The sequence below is a fragment of the Hipposideros armiger genome, unplaced genomic scaffold, assembly GCF_001890085.2.
Source record: "Hipposideros armiger isolate ML-2016 unplaced genomic scaffold, ASM189008v1 scaffold_362, whole genome shotgun sequence".
Classification (NCBI taxonomy): domain Eukaryota; kingdom Metazoa; phylum Chordata; class Mammalia; order Chiroptera; family Hipposideridae; genus Hipposideros; species Hipposideros armiger.
Genome location: NW_017731712.1, coordinates 1,488,923 through 1,502,638, shown reverse-complemented (window position 1 = coordinate 1,502,638; position 13,716 = coordinate 1,488,923). Strand labels below are relative to the sequence as shown.

The window sequence follows — 13,716 nt, the reverse complement described above, 5'->3', positions numbered from 1 at the left end:
GACAGCAACTTGTCTGTTCCTATCCCCCCAATTCCCCAATAAAAATCTTTAAAAATAAATAAATAAATAAAAATGTGCAAACACTTCAAGAGACATTTTTCCAAAGATGAAATACAGATAGCCGACAAGCCATGAGAAGAGGCTCAACATCAAGAAGCATCAGAGAGAGCCAGCCGAGTGGCGCGTTGGTTAGGAGTTGGCTTGGGACACCAGCTCTGAGCAGCAGGTCCCTGGTTCAGATCCCACATGAGGGCCAGTGACGCTGCGCCCTCTACAGCTAAGATGGTGAACAATAGCTCGACCTGGAGCTGGGCTGCCGTGAGTCGCCAGCGATGGCGTAGGCTGCAGTAGAGCTGCAGTGGGTTGCCATGAGCTACCGTGAGTGGCTGGGAGCTGGCGTGAGCGGCCAGCAGCAGCGGAGTAAGATGCCAAGAGCCGCTGTGAGCGGCCGTCTACGGCCTGGCAACTGATCTGCCTCACCCAGGAGGAGTGCAATGATCACAATACCAACATGGGCCAGTGAAGCGACATCTTCTACAACTAGACTGAAGAACAAAAGGACAGCAACTTGTCTGTTCCCCTCCCCGATTCCCCAACACTGTTCCCTCCTCCAATTCCCCAATAAAATCTTTAAAAAAAAAAAAGAAGGAAGGATTTCTGACACCTGCCACACCATGGTTAAACCTTGAGGGCGTTACACTCAGAGAAATCAGCCAGTCGCAAAAGGGCAAATACTGAACGGTTCCATATGAGGCACTAGAATAGTCAAATTCATAGAGACAGAAAGTAGAATGGTGGTTGTCAGGAGAGATTAAATCGGGTTTATAAGCCTTGAGCACACTTTCTCATTGCAGAGGTCGTATTTGAAATAACTCTTGAAAAGTAACGTAAGTTTCTGTCTTCATATGTGACGCGTTGGTTAATGATCTGTCTCTAGTCTTACTTCCGGAGACCTCAGGTCTGTCTGTCAGGCGAGCGATGTCCCCGGGTGTACACTGTCATGTTGTGAGCACTGGGGTGCGGTCACGTCCCAAGGGCTAGAGGGCTCGTGGCTGCATGAACACGGCTCCTCCCCTCTCTTGTCTCTTGAGTGTATTCAAAGCTTATAAACCCAATTAAATCTCTCCTTCGGACACAAAATAATAATTCTCATTTGACAGGAAAGTTGATGAAATACCAGAGCTAATTACACACACACAGAGAAACGCAAAACCTACCCATCCCAGTGGTTGACCTTCATGGTGACCAGGTGGTGTATCATCGGCTGTGTGTACTCGGGAAAGCCAGCAATGAACTTGCTGAAAGAGACAACAGACAGAGACGGTGAGGAGGTGGAGGAACAGGAATGCACACACACTGCTTGTGTAAAATGGTGTCACCACTTTCAAAGTTTCCTACGAAGTTAAATATACAGAAATCTCCTTGTAAGTATTTGGCCGAGGAAATGAAGATGTATGTTCATATAAAGACTTCTCAGTAAATGTGCACAGGCTGGCTTCATTCATCAGAGCCCCAGATTCAGAACAACCTAAACATCTGTGACAGGGGAGCTAACTGATAGCCTGTAGGACAGACGAGAACTCAGCAGAAAGAGGGGCGAGCTGCTGACACACAATACACGGCTCTCAAACCGCCATGCTAAGTGTGAGGCGATGTGGTCACGTTCGTTCTTCCTGATGCCACGCCCGCGGCATGCGGCCGAGGTGCCCTCTGCACCCGATGAAGACGCTGGCGCCCCAGGTGTGCGCTGTCAGCACTCACTGGGCTGTGAGCTTTGTGCAAGGGCAGTTGGTGGAGTGTCAATTATGCTTTAAAAATAAAGGCCACATCTCTCCAGAATACCATGGGGGAATTTTTTTAAATAGTCTCCGAGTGGGTTAGGGCCTTCAAATCATGACCCCAATCCAAGAAGCCATAAGAGAAGAGATTGGCACATTCAAGTGCCGGTTTTCTTTTGTTCTGCCAGGAACAAAATCATCTGCCAGGAAAAGCACCAAAAACAAAGTCAAAAGCTAAACATGAACTCAGAGCAAAATCTGCCACTGCTATCACAAGCAGAGGCTTGCACACAAAGGAGCTCTTCCGACCAATAGAAACGTCGTCACCCAGCAGAAAAGCCACCAAGGAGCTCTGGAAAAGCAAACAGACACAGCTCAAGCCCAGGAATAGGTTGAGCCTCCCTCACATGGGTGATGCCAAGAAAACCCCTGTCAGGCTGTCAGGTGCCAAAGCAGGGGTTTGCAGCGCCATGGGAAGGGTCTGGAAGCATCTGGACACATACTGGGGACAGCATCTGGTGCAGCCTCTATGGACAGAGACCGGCACCGTGCAGGACATTTAAAACATGAACGCCCTGGGCCGGCCGAGTGGCTCAGTTGGTTAAGAGCTCTCTCAAGAGTTTGAGCTCTGAGCAACAGCGGTTCGATTCCCGGCCGGAGCTGAGCAGCCACTGAGCTGCCAACAGGTGGCAGGATGGCTCAGCTTAATAAATAAATAAATAAATAAATAAATAAATAAATAAATAAATAAATAAATAATAAATAATAAATAAATAAATAAATAAATAAATAAAAATAAAAAAACATGAACGCCCTTTGGTCCAGCAATTCTACTTCTGTTAATTCATTCAGATATAACCACACAGATCACAACGACCATACACAAAAATATTCATTTCACATCATTTCTAATGGCAAAGCCTGGACAGAAGCCAGCAGCTGGGCAGGATTCTAGAGAATCGCAGAGCAGCGACTGGCAGCCTCACAGGAAGGCCCAGACGAGGCTACCGCCTGAGTACTAGTCCGACACCACTAGCGGCTGACCTTGGAGGAGACGCACTGCTGGAACCAGAGGCCCCAGTGCCCTCACTCAGTGCTCAGCATCTGCAAGGCCAAGTGCAACCCAGGGCATGTCCACCAGAGGGCAGAGGGGTGTCCTGAGGGGACAGCAGGGTGGCGGTGTCACAGCAACAAGAATGCCTCCAACCAGCACGTTAGAGGACATGCAGAAGGGAGGGGTCAGTGGCAGGCTCCACAAGTGTCCAAGACAGAAAGAGCTGAGCGAAGGAGACAGCTGAGCCAACAAGCATGACGAGGGCGTTTGAGGGCTATTAGGAACGGACAAGTGACAGAAGTAGGTCACCAACCGGATGTTGGGAATAAGAGAAGGAGAAGGAGAAGCAAAACTGAGCTGACAGGACAGCGTACTGTTTACTGAGCCAGGACGCACAGAAGTTAACAGTTTACTCTGAGGTGTCCTCAGTTTGAAGAACTCAGCGGAAAGAAACATGCAAAATTTTGATGGAAAGCAAACTGCTAGAAGGCAAAATATGACAATACGTTTTAAGAAGGACACACAGGACTGCAGATGTAGGAATCCGTTGAGGAATCTACAGCAGCAAAGGACAGACCAACGAAAGGTCTCACAGCTGCTGGAAAACAGCCCAGGACGTGAGCCCGTCCCGTCCACACATCGTCCAGGGGCTGGGCCGGCCCGGCTGGGGACAAGCTGAGGGACATGGCTGCTGGGTGAGGCCAGGGGCGGGTGACACGGCCTCAGGTGGGAGGAGCTGGACACACGCCTCATGACCCCATTGGTGCACATTCCAGAAAAGGTGGACTCAGGGCACAGAGGCGGGTCAGAAGTTGCCAGGGATTTTCTGGAGTGAGGGAACATCGCCCAGCTGGCTGCAGTGGTGGTTACCCATCTGCCAAAACCCCCATTTTAAGTCAGTGAGTTGTACTTTATGTAAATTACATGTAGTGAAGCAGGTGTGCAAAAATAAAGCTGATGTTTGAAGGAAGACTTTGTGTTAGAAGCTGAGGGTACTGAACAAGCTGCTGAGCAGGAAGACACTTGCTGACCGGGAATCTGACGGCAGGCCTGCAGCCAGAACACACGAGGACCCAATTCTCAGGGCGAAGAAAACAGCTCGCCATGGGCCGGCTGAGCGGCACATTGGTTAGGAGTTGATTTGGGACGCCAGCTCCGAGCAGCAGGGCCCCGGTTCGGATCCCACATGAGGGCCAGTGACGCTGCGCCCTCTATAGCTAAGATGGTGAACAACAACTTGACCAGGAACTGGGCTGCCGTGAGTCACCAGCGACGGTGTAGGCTACAGTGGGGCTGGCCGGCAGCAGTGTGCACTTTTGTGAGCCACTGTCCAGTGGCTGGTGAGCGACTGCCTCAGCCGGGAAGAGCACAATGATCATAATACCAACATGGGCCTGTGAAGCGACGTCCTCCACAACTAGACTGAAGAACAAAAGGACAGCAACTTGTCTGTTCCCCCTCCCCCGATTCCCCAATTAAAAAAACCAAGGGGGGAAAAAAAAAAACCAAGAAAAGAAAATAGCTCGCCTGGCAGTAAACAGGCAACAGGTACCAAAGCGCAGCCACAGTGACACATTCAAACTGCAGATGTGACCATCAAACTGCATTCCGCGGACTCACAACAACCCACCTCCTCACTGTGGCTCACTGCTGGCTCTGGACCCTTCCAGACCCCTCCGCCCTGGGCCGTCGCCCCCACACCAGGCTCCCTCACCACGCACTCCCTTTCCCTCCACCCACAGTCCAGGCTGACAGCAGGACACGGCATCTGCCCTGCCGTATGCCCAGTGGTCATGAGGTGCAGCTGTGGACCTGGGTCCCCGTGAGCACTGGACCCCACCCTCACAGACTGCCTCTTGTCCACATTAAGTGAGCAAAATGCACAGTGACAGAGGACCCCGAGCCAGGTCAGGATCCGCCAAGCGTCTCTACAAAGTGCAACAACGAACCCCGCGTTAGAAACCTCAGCAACAGACTCACGGGTCAAAGCTGCAAGTTATTTACTGGAGAAACTGGGGGGGGGTAAGGGGGGCGGTAGATCGGCCCATGAAACCTACGTGCAGATGTCAACGATCCAAGAAAACAGAAGATAGACAGGGGAGGCCCTTGGGTACAGGAGGCCACGCAGCGGGAAGCAGAACAGGAAGGTGCTCAGTCCCAGTCTTTCTGGGAGGAGGCCAAGCGCTACGCTTTCTAGAAGTCTGCAGGCTGGCTGTGGAGACGCAGTGGCTGCGTGGCCTGCAGGGCCGGGCGGTGGCGTCTACCCGCCACCCAACAGACATCCGTCATGAGCGCTAAAGCGCCCCCTGATGCTGGTGCGCGAGGCAGTAAGCCACGCCACCTGCTGCTGGCGCTGAGGCAGGTGACCCAAAGCGCAGGAAGCCATTTCCCTGGACCTCAGTCACTGAGCAAAAGGTCCGACATGATTTCTGCAAAGTGCAGTCAGGAGTGTAAAACATTTATTCCCGACCTGGTGCCTCAAATACTCTTCCTCACTGAGCTCGCAAACACGCTGGATGTAACTTCACCTTGGGAAACGAGTTTACTGACTCAGAAAAGGAGATGCAGTCACTTCTAATCCAAGGTGTCATTCTGAGACTCAGAGCCTGCGTGACACCCAGCATGTCACCCGTCAGCAGCAGGCTGTGCTCTGAAAGACCGAGCAGCAGAGGCAGCACCGGGATGGTGGGGGACAGAGAGGCCACCATACAGCGGCCGGGTAGGGTCAGTTCCCGACACTGTCCCACCTCCTTAAGAAGGGACTGACTTCTCCAGCAGGCCCGCTCCTGTCCCCAGGCCGCCCGACCTGCCACTGTCCCCGTTCTCCAGTTTTGCACAAGTGGAAGCACTCGGCATGCACTCTGGGGATCAATGTGAACAAGAGTTTTGATGAGTTTCCGCTTTAACTCTCACACATGACTTATGGTCACTCTTAGTGGACCTTCCAGTACGAGACAGAAAATGGCGGATATGGATTTTTACATCTGAATCAAGCCTATGTTCTCTTTTGTGACAAGTATTAAAAACGTACCTTATAACCAGGAAACAGTTAGATCTGTTACCGACAGCAAAATAGTCAGCCATGGTCAAAATGTCAATTCCGTGCGGGAAAGTACCCTAAGGAAGAAGGCAGGGAAAGGTGAGAATAACGTGACTGAGCACAGGCGTTTCCACACGTTCAACAGCCATATTCAGAGACAGTCACAGACAAAGAGTCCTGACTCGCCCTGACGGCTAACGCTGCACGCGATTCACGCTGGACTCCAATTGTCAAGTCCAGTCCGTTTATCGATTGCCTATCCCGGGCTGGACACGATGCTAAAATTAATTTAACCACTCAAAAATATTTAATTTTTTTTTTCAAACAACTCCAATATTTCAACTTTAAAATGCTGTAAAGACTTTTCTTTAAACCACACACCCTAGAAAGTTGGCAGGCCTCCACAGCAAGAAAGCTACTAATTCATTCAACTTGTGCCATGTCCGGGCAGAAGGACCTAGGAGGTCACTCGGAGGGGCAGGCTGGACTGAGGTCTGCTCCCCACAGCTGCAGGAGGATGAGAGACACTGGCTGGGAGGAGCACGTGGGGCCTGAGGGCCGATGCCCAGAAGTGGGGTCTGAAATGCGGAGGTGGGGGCACCCCACCCACCTTCCCGGAATCTCTCCCAGCCCAGCCCCCAAGTCTGCAAGTTGTTGCTGACACCACTCTGACATCTGAAAATCTGAAAACAGCTTTCTAAAAAGACTTCAATGACAAACTTCCAACCAACGAAGGAAAGAAAGCCTCAGCATGGACCGCAAAAGGCATGGGAGACGCCCGGCCGCTGCGCCCTGCTCATGGCGTCCTTCGTCACTGAGGCAGATATGGCTCAGGTGTGTAAGGAAAACGGCTGGAAGCTCCCACTCACGGCAAAGCTGGCAGGAGTCTGACGAGCAAGGCACAGAAGCAACCAGCACAGGACAAACGCCCCAACTGACCCCATCCTGCATTTCCACCAATGAGCCATGACCATCCCAAAGCAACAGGAGGGAGCTGTCACGGTGGCCGCTGCCCCTGTCACTAAGGATGAGCAGCTCCTGAGTCAAAGTGACACATGAGGCACTGAACTTGGGACTGGATTCCAGATTGTGATAAGGGACTCAGGGTTCCTGTTACCATGGAGACTGTCAGAAACGTGGCTGGTTCAGAGCAACAAGTGAAGCTGGCTCACTTACAGACAGAGCTACACGCAGGGGTCACCCTGCTGACAGAGCTACACGCAAGGGTCACCCCGCTGACAGAGCTACACGCAGGGGTCACCCAACTGACAGAGCTACACACGAGGGGTCACCCCGTTGACACAGCCACACACACAGGGGTCACCCTGTTGACACAGCTACACACAGGGGTCACCCCACTGACATAGCTACACTCAACAGGGGGCACCCCGCCTCCCGGGCACCCCGCCTGGCTCAGCTACAACCATCTGTGGGCTCCCTCGCACTTGCCCGACAGGCCTAAGGCCACCGTGGGCCTGGCGGTCGTGCTCCTCACCCACCGGCCTGCCCACCCCACAGGAAGCACTCAGACCCAGCCGCCTGCCGTGCTCTCCTGGGCCTGGCACTTGACCTCTAAAGTCCACATCTCTGAGCGACACGCTGTGTGTGCACATCACCTTCAAACAGCCAGGCGGCCCAGGCACAGCAACCGGACCCGGGAGGCCAGGCCAGCTTGTGGGACAGGGGCCCCCGGGGTTAAGACAGACGGCTGGCTGCGCCCCATGGCCCTGCCGCACACAGACACATGGTGCTGAGCAGAGGCCCTCGGTGCGGCCCTCAGGGCACCCCATCAGACGTTGGGGCACAAAGGGCTGGACTCAGCTGTTTCACCCACTGCTTCCCTCTCAGGGGCGTCTCCATACCTCACCCTCCCGTCCTCTCTTGCTCCTCAGCCCCTTCCTCGCGGGACCGGCATCTGCCCCCACATCCCACAGGCCCGACACCTCCTCTGATTCCCTCGCCCACGGCACACTCGACCTCTCTACTGGCATGCTCACCTCACACCTCTCGCCCGGTCTCCCCAAACATGACCTGCCTCTGGCCCAGTGTCCACCAGGTTGGCCACCCATCCTGGGGTGTCACATCACACACAGTATGAATAACTCAGGGAGAAAGGCTGACCGGTGGTGACAGGTGCAGGAGGCTCAGGCCAGCACACAGGACAATGCTGGGGCCACTGAGATGGGCCTGGGACCGAAGGCTCCTGGAAGCTGGCTCGCACCCCACGCAGGACGGACAGGGGCACGTCTCTGACCCTGTGATGCAGGGCCCCTCCTCCCACACCTCTGCAGTGCCCATGGGCAGCGGGCAACATCGGGAACCTCGGTCACGCTCAAGGCTCCGATTTCCATCACGTGTGTATAAAATTACCTACACATTCGGGTTTCCTATGAAACACACTACCAATCGTTGAAAACTTGTGTTCACACTCACCTGAGTCGCGTTCTGAGGAAATCTGTAACAGAAGTGACCGTATTAAGTATTAGCTCATTCTAGGTACCTTCCTTTGCTACGTGTGACAAGGCGAGGTGACACTCAGTTTGCAGCTTTCACTATGTCTGCCCCTACATCTACAGGAAGTTTCAGGAATGAAGATTTTTTAAAGTAGCCGTACCTGTCTTCCCACATTCTCCTGGAAGGCAGCCTAAGGACAGAAAGAACAAACAGCAGGGTGAGTGCACGGCCCTTCTGGACACCTATTGGTGAGTTCACGGCAAATGGCCCAGGCTTTGTTTATTCATGCACTTTTCACAAACGTCCTCACTGTGGGCTGATCACAGCCTGCAGGGCGGCCTGTCATCTGTGTCTAAAACCACAATTTAATGTTTCAAGTTTATAAATCAGACACATCCTGAAAAGTGGCCTCCAGCTCGCACCGATGCCCAATTTAAGGTGCTAGATATAAAAATGGGAATAGAGACTAATCGACTGGTTAAATAAAAGCCCAGCAGCCAGATCTGGTATGAGAGAAAGGTCCAGGAGAGGAACGACAGCTCAGATGCGCCGACGTGCCCACCGCCTCCCAGGCACGAGGCAGAGACCCGTGGACCCTAAGCAGGTCCCAGCCCAGGTCGGTGCACAATGACCCCATCCGCGAGCCCTCCCGACCCCGGGGAACCATCACCCCGTGAGCAGAGGTGACGGGAGCACAGAGCGTGAACGTGAGCTCAGCAGGTGCCTCGCCTGTGGGAGGGGAGTGAGTGCACCGGCGTGCCCTGTCCAGGTCCTGCTCAGTAGCCTGGGTCCGACCTCGCCAGGCACAGAGGAAACCACAGCCCTGGCCCCACCGCCACCTGCGGAATCGCCTGCATAGCCATCCGTTTCCATGAAGTTCTTTAAAACCTTACAGAAGAGTGCTCAAATCATAAGCGTACAGTTCAGCAAGCGATCAGAGTGATGGTTTTTCAGTCTCTTCACTACAACTCCTCGCTTTTGTCTGTCCCACAAACTCACACGCCATCCGCCAGAACCTCCAGGGCCGAGAGGCACGGCTGGCCCCTTCACCGTCTCTCTACCACCAGCCCCTGGAAACATGTGTCCACTCCCCTCTTGGCACCTGAACACTCGCTTTCAGCCCCCAGATCAGGGGCCGCGTGCTCCAGAGTGAGGCCCCCATACTCGCCTGTGGTCAGGGGGCTGGGCCACTCCTGACAGGCGAGAATCTGCCCCCGGGACATGGTGGCAGCCCGCAGGCACAGGCAGGGCAGCTCTCCTGTCTCCAGCTCGGGCCCTTCGCTCTGACCCCTCCCTCTGGGCACCTTCTCAGCCCTCAACCCAGCACCGACAGGACATATTCACGCCACACCGAACAAAACCCCGTTTCTGACACATGGAGGCTGACGGTAAATCCTCTCAGGCGCTGCCCGTCTGCAGCCCGCCCCTCTCCAGGGTTGGCTCTCTCCTGGCCTGATAGCCGCCGGGATGCCCCCCAGCAGTGTCCCACTCGGCCTGACTACACAGAGACAGAGACCAGGGGCAGCACCGGGCTCCCCGCAGCACCTCCCTGCAGCCGCCAGCCTCAGCTCAGCCTCGGCCCTCCGTCTTCCTCTCTGAAAACACTGCCTTCACGGCATCCTTAACCCTGAAACCTCTGCAGCTGCTTGTCTGCACCTGAAACCAAGGCTGTCATCTTCAGGTGGGTATGTCATCTCAGCCATCACACTCTGTGCTGAGCCAGCCTTGCCACATGGGTCTCGGCCCGGCCTCCGTTCCCTCACAGCCTACACCAGTCTGTGTCTGGGCCTGATCCAACTAACTGGCCATGAATAAAACTGGGTCACAAGTCCCACAGGGACACAGCCCTGCAGCCGTCACCTCTGACTGGCATCCCTGGGAAGCTACAGAAGTCGGACCCCCAGCCAGCTCTGTGGGGAGAGCAGAGGCCCTGGGCAGCGCCTTTCGGGGGCCACTGTGGAGCCCCTAAATGCTCTCCCATCCCAAACCACCCCAGACGTGACTAGGTTCTGGGGCCAGGCACGTCCAGCAAGGCCCCGGCCGAGCCTGACCGTGGTAGGCTGGGCTGACCTCTGCTCCTTGTTCCCGGCCACGTCCAGGCCACACTCACAGAAGCCACGCACCTCTGCTTCTAAGCACGAGCCCCCCCAGCTGTGTCTGGTTCTCAAGACGCTTGTGGTGGGGCGTTTAATGCCAACTGACCCCCAGGAGACCCAGAGGTGGGAACTGTCACCACCGCGCGGCCTCTCCAGAAGCTGCCCTCGGCGTCCCCTCACCAGCTTTCCTCCTTCTGAGCCCAGGGTCCCGTCCAGGAGGCCACGTGTGCTCAGTGGGCGGGCATGGGTCAGAGCGCCCCCCCTGCCCCCCATACAAAAGGAACAAACTGGAAAACTTACGGAGGCCGCTTTCCTGCAATTCACATTCCGGTCAAACACGGTGGCGATGAGCAGCGCACTGTGGAGAGAGGGGACAACGAGTTAGAAAAAAACGTGCAAGGAGCCGGGAACTGACCAGAGACCTGTCTGACCGGAGACTTGTCTTTCATTTGCTCATCACGATGTACCTGCACCGGACGCTCAGCGAGCCCATGTGCGCAGCAGGCTCCAGGCACCGCAGCCGCAGACACGCTCAGGAGGCAGCCGTGCCGGCTGTGCCGGGAGTGTGAGGGTGCACGCCTGTGTGTAAATGCTGTTGTGGAGCCCGGACGCTGATGGAAGCAGGTGCCCAGGGACGAGAACTGGCCGCGCTGGGGGCGTGGGAAGGCCCACAGGCACAGTCAGAGTGCCACTCAGGGACCCGTGGCCAGTGGAGCCTAGAGAGGCCAACGACCCCTGCACCTCCCCAGAAACAGCCGGCCAAGCACAGAAAACAGGCGCTGGGAGCCACGCAGCACCACGCTGGCCGCGGCCCCCAAGCCACACCCAGGCCACGTCAGAAAGCAGGAACCCCTTCCAAAACCCTAACTCTCATCAGGCTGCACTGAAATCTGTCTTTGCTGGATCATCACACTTCGTTGTTACGCATGAAACAGAGGCCTCATCTGACTGCAGAAAAAGAGGGGTTCGGGGCCAGCGTGTGGACAAAGCACCGTTTCTGAGTGTGACTTGAGGATTTGCGTCTCAGATCAGACTACAGAGAAAACGTCTTGAAGAAGGGCATTTCAGACACATGGAGGTCCCCTCACAGGGATGTCACCACCAGCGGGACCGCGGGGGGCCTGGCACTCTCTACACCTGTCTCCATGTCCTGGACCGGCTTCTCCCACCAGTCCCTTGGGACACCCAGGGGCACGCCCACAATCCCAGCTCAGGCAGCCTGAAGCAGCCGCTGGAATCCATGCCCCCCCACAGCAGCAGTGAGTCTGTGGACCCCTGACGGGCAGCCCATTGCCCCGGAGATGTGCAGGCTTTGGGAGCGGCCTGCTGCCTGCCACAAGGGGTTCCAGTCCCAGGTGCGATTAGGGTTGCCAGTCAGCTGACCTTACAATAGGGGGAGAGTCTCCAGGTAGGCCTGCGTCTTCACAGTCTTCAGAAATGGAAGGAGGAGAGTGAGGGCCAGAGGGATGAAGTGAGAAGCCTCGGCCTGAAGCTGTGGCTGTGCAGGTGGGGGAAGGGCCACAAACCAAGGGACAGAGGCTCCAGGAGCTGGAAAGGCAAGAACAGGTCTGCCCTGGGGCCTCAGGAGGAGCCAGCCCTGCGACACCCTGGTTCTTGCCCAGTGAGACCTGGGTCAGGCCTCTGACCTGTGACTTTTCACTTTGCTAAGTGAAAGGAGCCAGAATCAAAAGTCTATGTACTGTCGGGCCGGCCGAGTGGCGTGTTGGTGAAGAGTTGGCTTGGGACGCCAGCTCTGAGCAGCAGGGCCCTGGTTCGGATCCCACATGAGGGCCAGTGACGCTGCGCCCTCTACAGCTAAGATGGTGAACAACAGCTCGACCTGGAGCTGGGCTGCCGTGAGTGGCCGGTGACGGCGTAGGGTGCAGTGGGGCTGGCCGGCAGCTGGCGTGAGCTTTCGTGAGCCACCATGAGCAGCCGTCCGATGGCCGGCTACCGATCTGCCTCACCCGGGAAGAGCAAAATGATCATAATACCAACATGGGCCAGTGAAGCGACATTATCCACAACTAGTCTGAAGAACAAAAGGACAACTTGTCTGTTCCCCTCCCCCAATAAAATCTTTAAAAAAAAAGTCTATATACTGTATATTTTGATTTATAAGACATTCTAGAAATTGTAAAACTATAGGGACCCAAACCAGGCTGGTAGTGGCCAGGGGTAGGGGGTGACTACAAAGGGCAGAGGGGGGGAATCTGGGTGATGGGCTGTAGTTGGTACTGTAGCTGTGCAATCTCTGAAAACCCAAAGGACAACATGCAAGTTAAAAACAAACTACCAGAAAGTGAGGGGTTACACGGAACAATGCCAGGCCCTGGGCGGGCTTGAGGGATTCGGGGACACAGTGCACAGAAGTGTCCTCCTGGGTGGTGCACGTGACCCACAGGGAGGTGGGTCAGCAGATCTGAAACCACTGCAGTGGACACGGAGGTTAAACAGGTGGAAGACACAGCGAAGAAGGGGAGCCGGGGTGAGCAGCAGGCAGGCAGGAGGCCACACAGACTGGGGGCAGCAGCTGGAACCCCATGAGGTGCTTGTGCCCCTGACACAGGCACGGAATCTGGGTCTGGGATTCTAAATTCCACTGTCCGCTAAGAGGGACGCAGAGTCCAGGCAGTGCCGACTCCAGGGCTGGGGTCTGGGGGAAAGCATAAGCCTGGGGCGTCTGTAGTGCTAGAAAGAAAGGGAGTATTCAAAAAATTAAAAGTACGGGATCCTTGGAAATGGCACAGGTACAGGTCTGAACCAGCTCACAATGGCCGGAGGTGGGCAACGGAGCCCCAAAAAGAACCTCAGCAGCAGATGCAAACCCCAAGAATCAAAGAAGTGCCCACGAGTCCACAATGGCATTAATGAATGACTGGAGGAAAGAAAGGGGCAGAAGGAATGCCTTTTCCTCCTAAGAGAAGGTGGAGAGGGCCAGCCGAATGGCTCAGTTGGCTAAGAGAGTGAGCCCTGAGCAACAGGGTCGCCAGTTTGATTCCCACATGGGCCAGTGAGCTGCGCCCGAGCTGAGCTGTGCTGTGCTGCCAACAGGTGACAGGGTGGCTCAGCTGGAGAGAGCACGTGCTCCTAACAACAGGGTTGCCGGGTTCAACTCCCGCATGGGATGGTGGCTACACCCACCAGCAACTAAGATTGCACATGGCACCTTGAGCTGCTGACGGGCAACTGGACTTGGAGCTGAGCTAGCTGCACCCTCCACAATGAAGACTGAAGGACAACTTGGCTGTTCCCCTTCCCCAATAAAATCTTTAAAAAAAAAAAAAAAAGGTG

At 55.2% G+C, this 13,716-nt stretch overlaps 1 protein-coding gene across 3 annotated transcripts in view; it reads right to left on the bottom strand.

Moving 5' to 3' along the window:
* The window catches only part of TBCD (tubulin folding cofactor D), a 131,187-nt gene that overhangs the window by 42,999 nt on the left and 74,472 nt on the right, over positions 1-13,716 (bottom strand). For all 3 annotated transcript variants that reach the window (XM_019661871.1, XM_019661872.1, XM_019661873.1), the window contains exons 15-18: positions 10,723-10,780; positions 8,487-8,516; positions 5,864-5,949; positions 1,218-1,298 (exon numbers count right to left, since the gene is read on the bottom strand). In XM_019661871.1, coding sequence (XP_019517416.1) covers positions 1,218-1,298; positions 5,864-5,949; positions 8,487-8,516; positions 10,723-10,780 — 255 coding nt within the window. The remainder of the gene's footprint in view (positions 1-1,217; positions 1,299-5,863; positions 5,950-8,486; positions 8,517-10,722; positions 10,781-13,716) is intronic.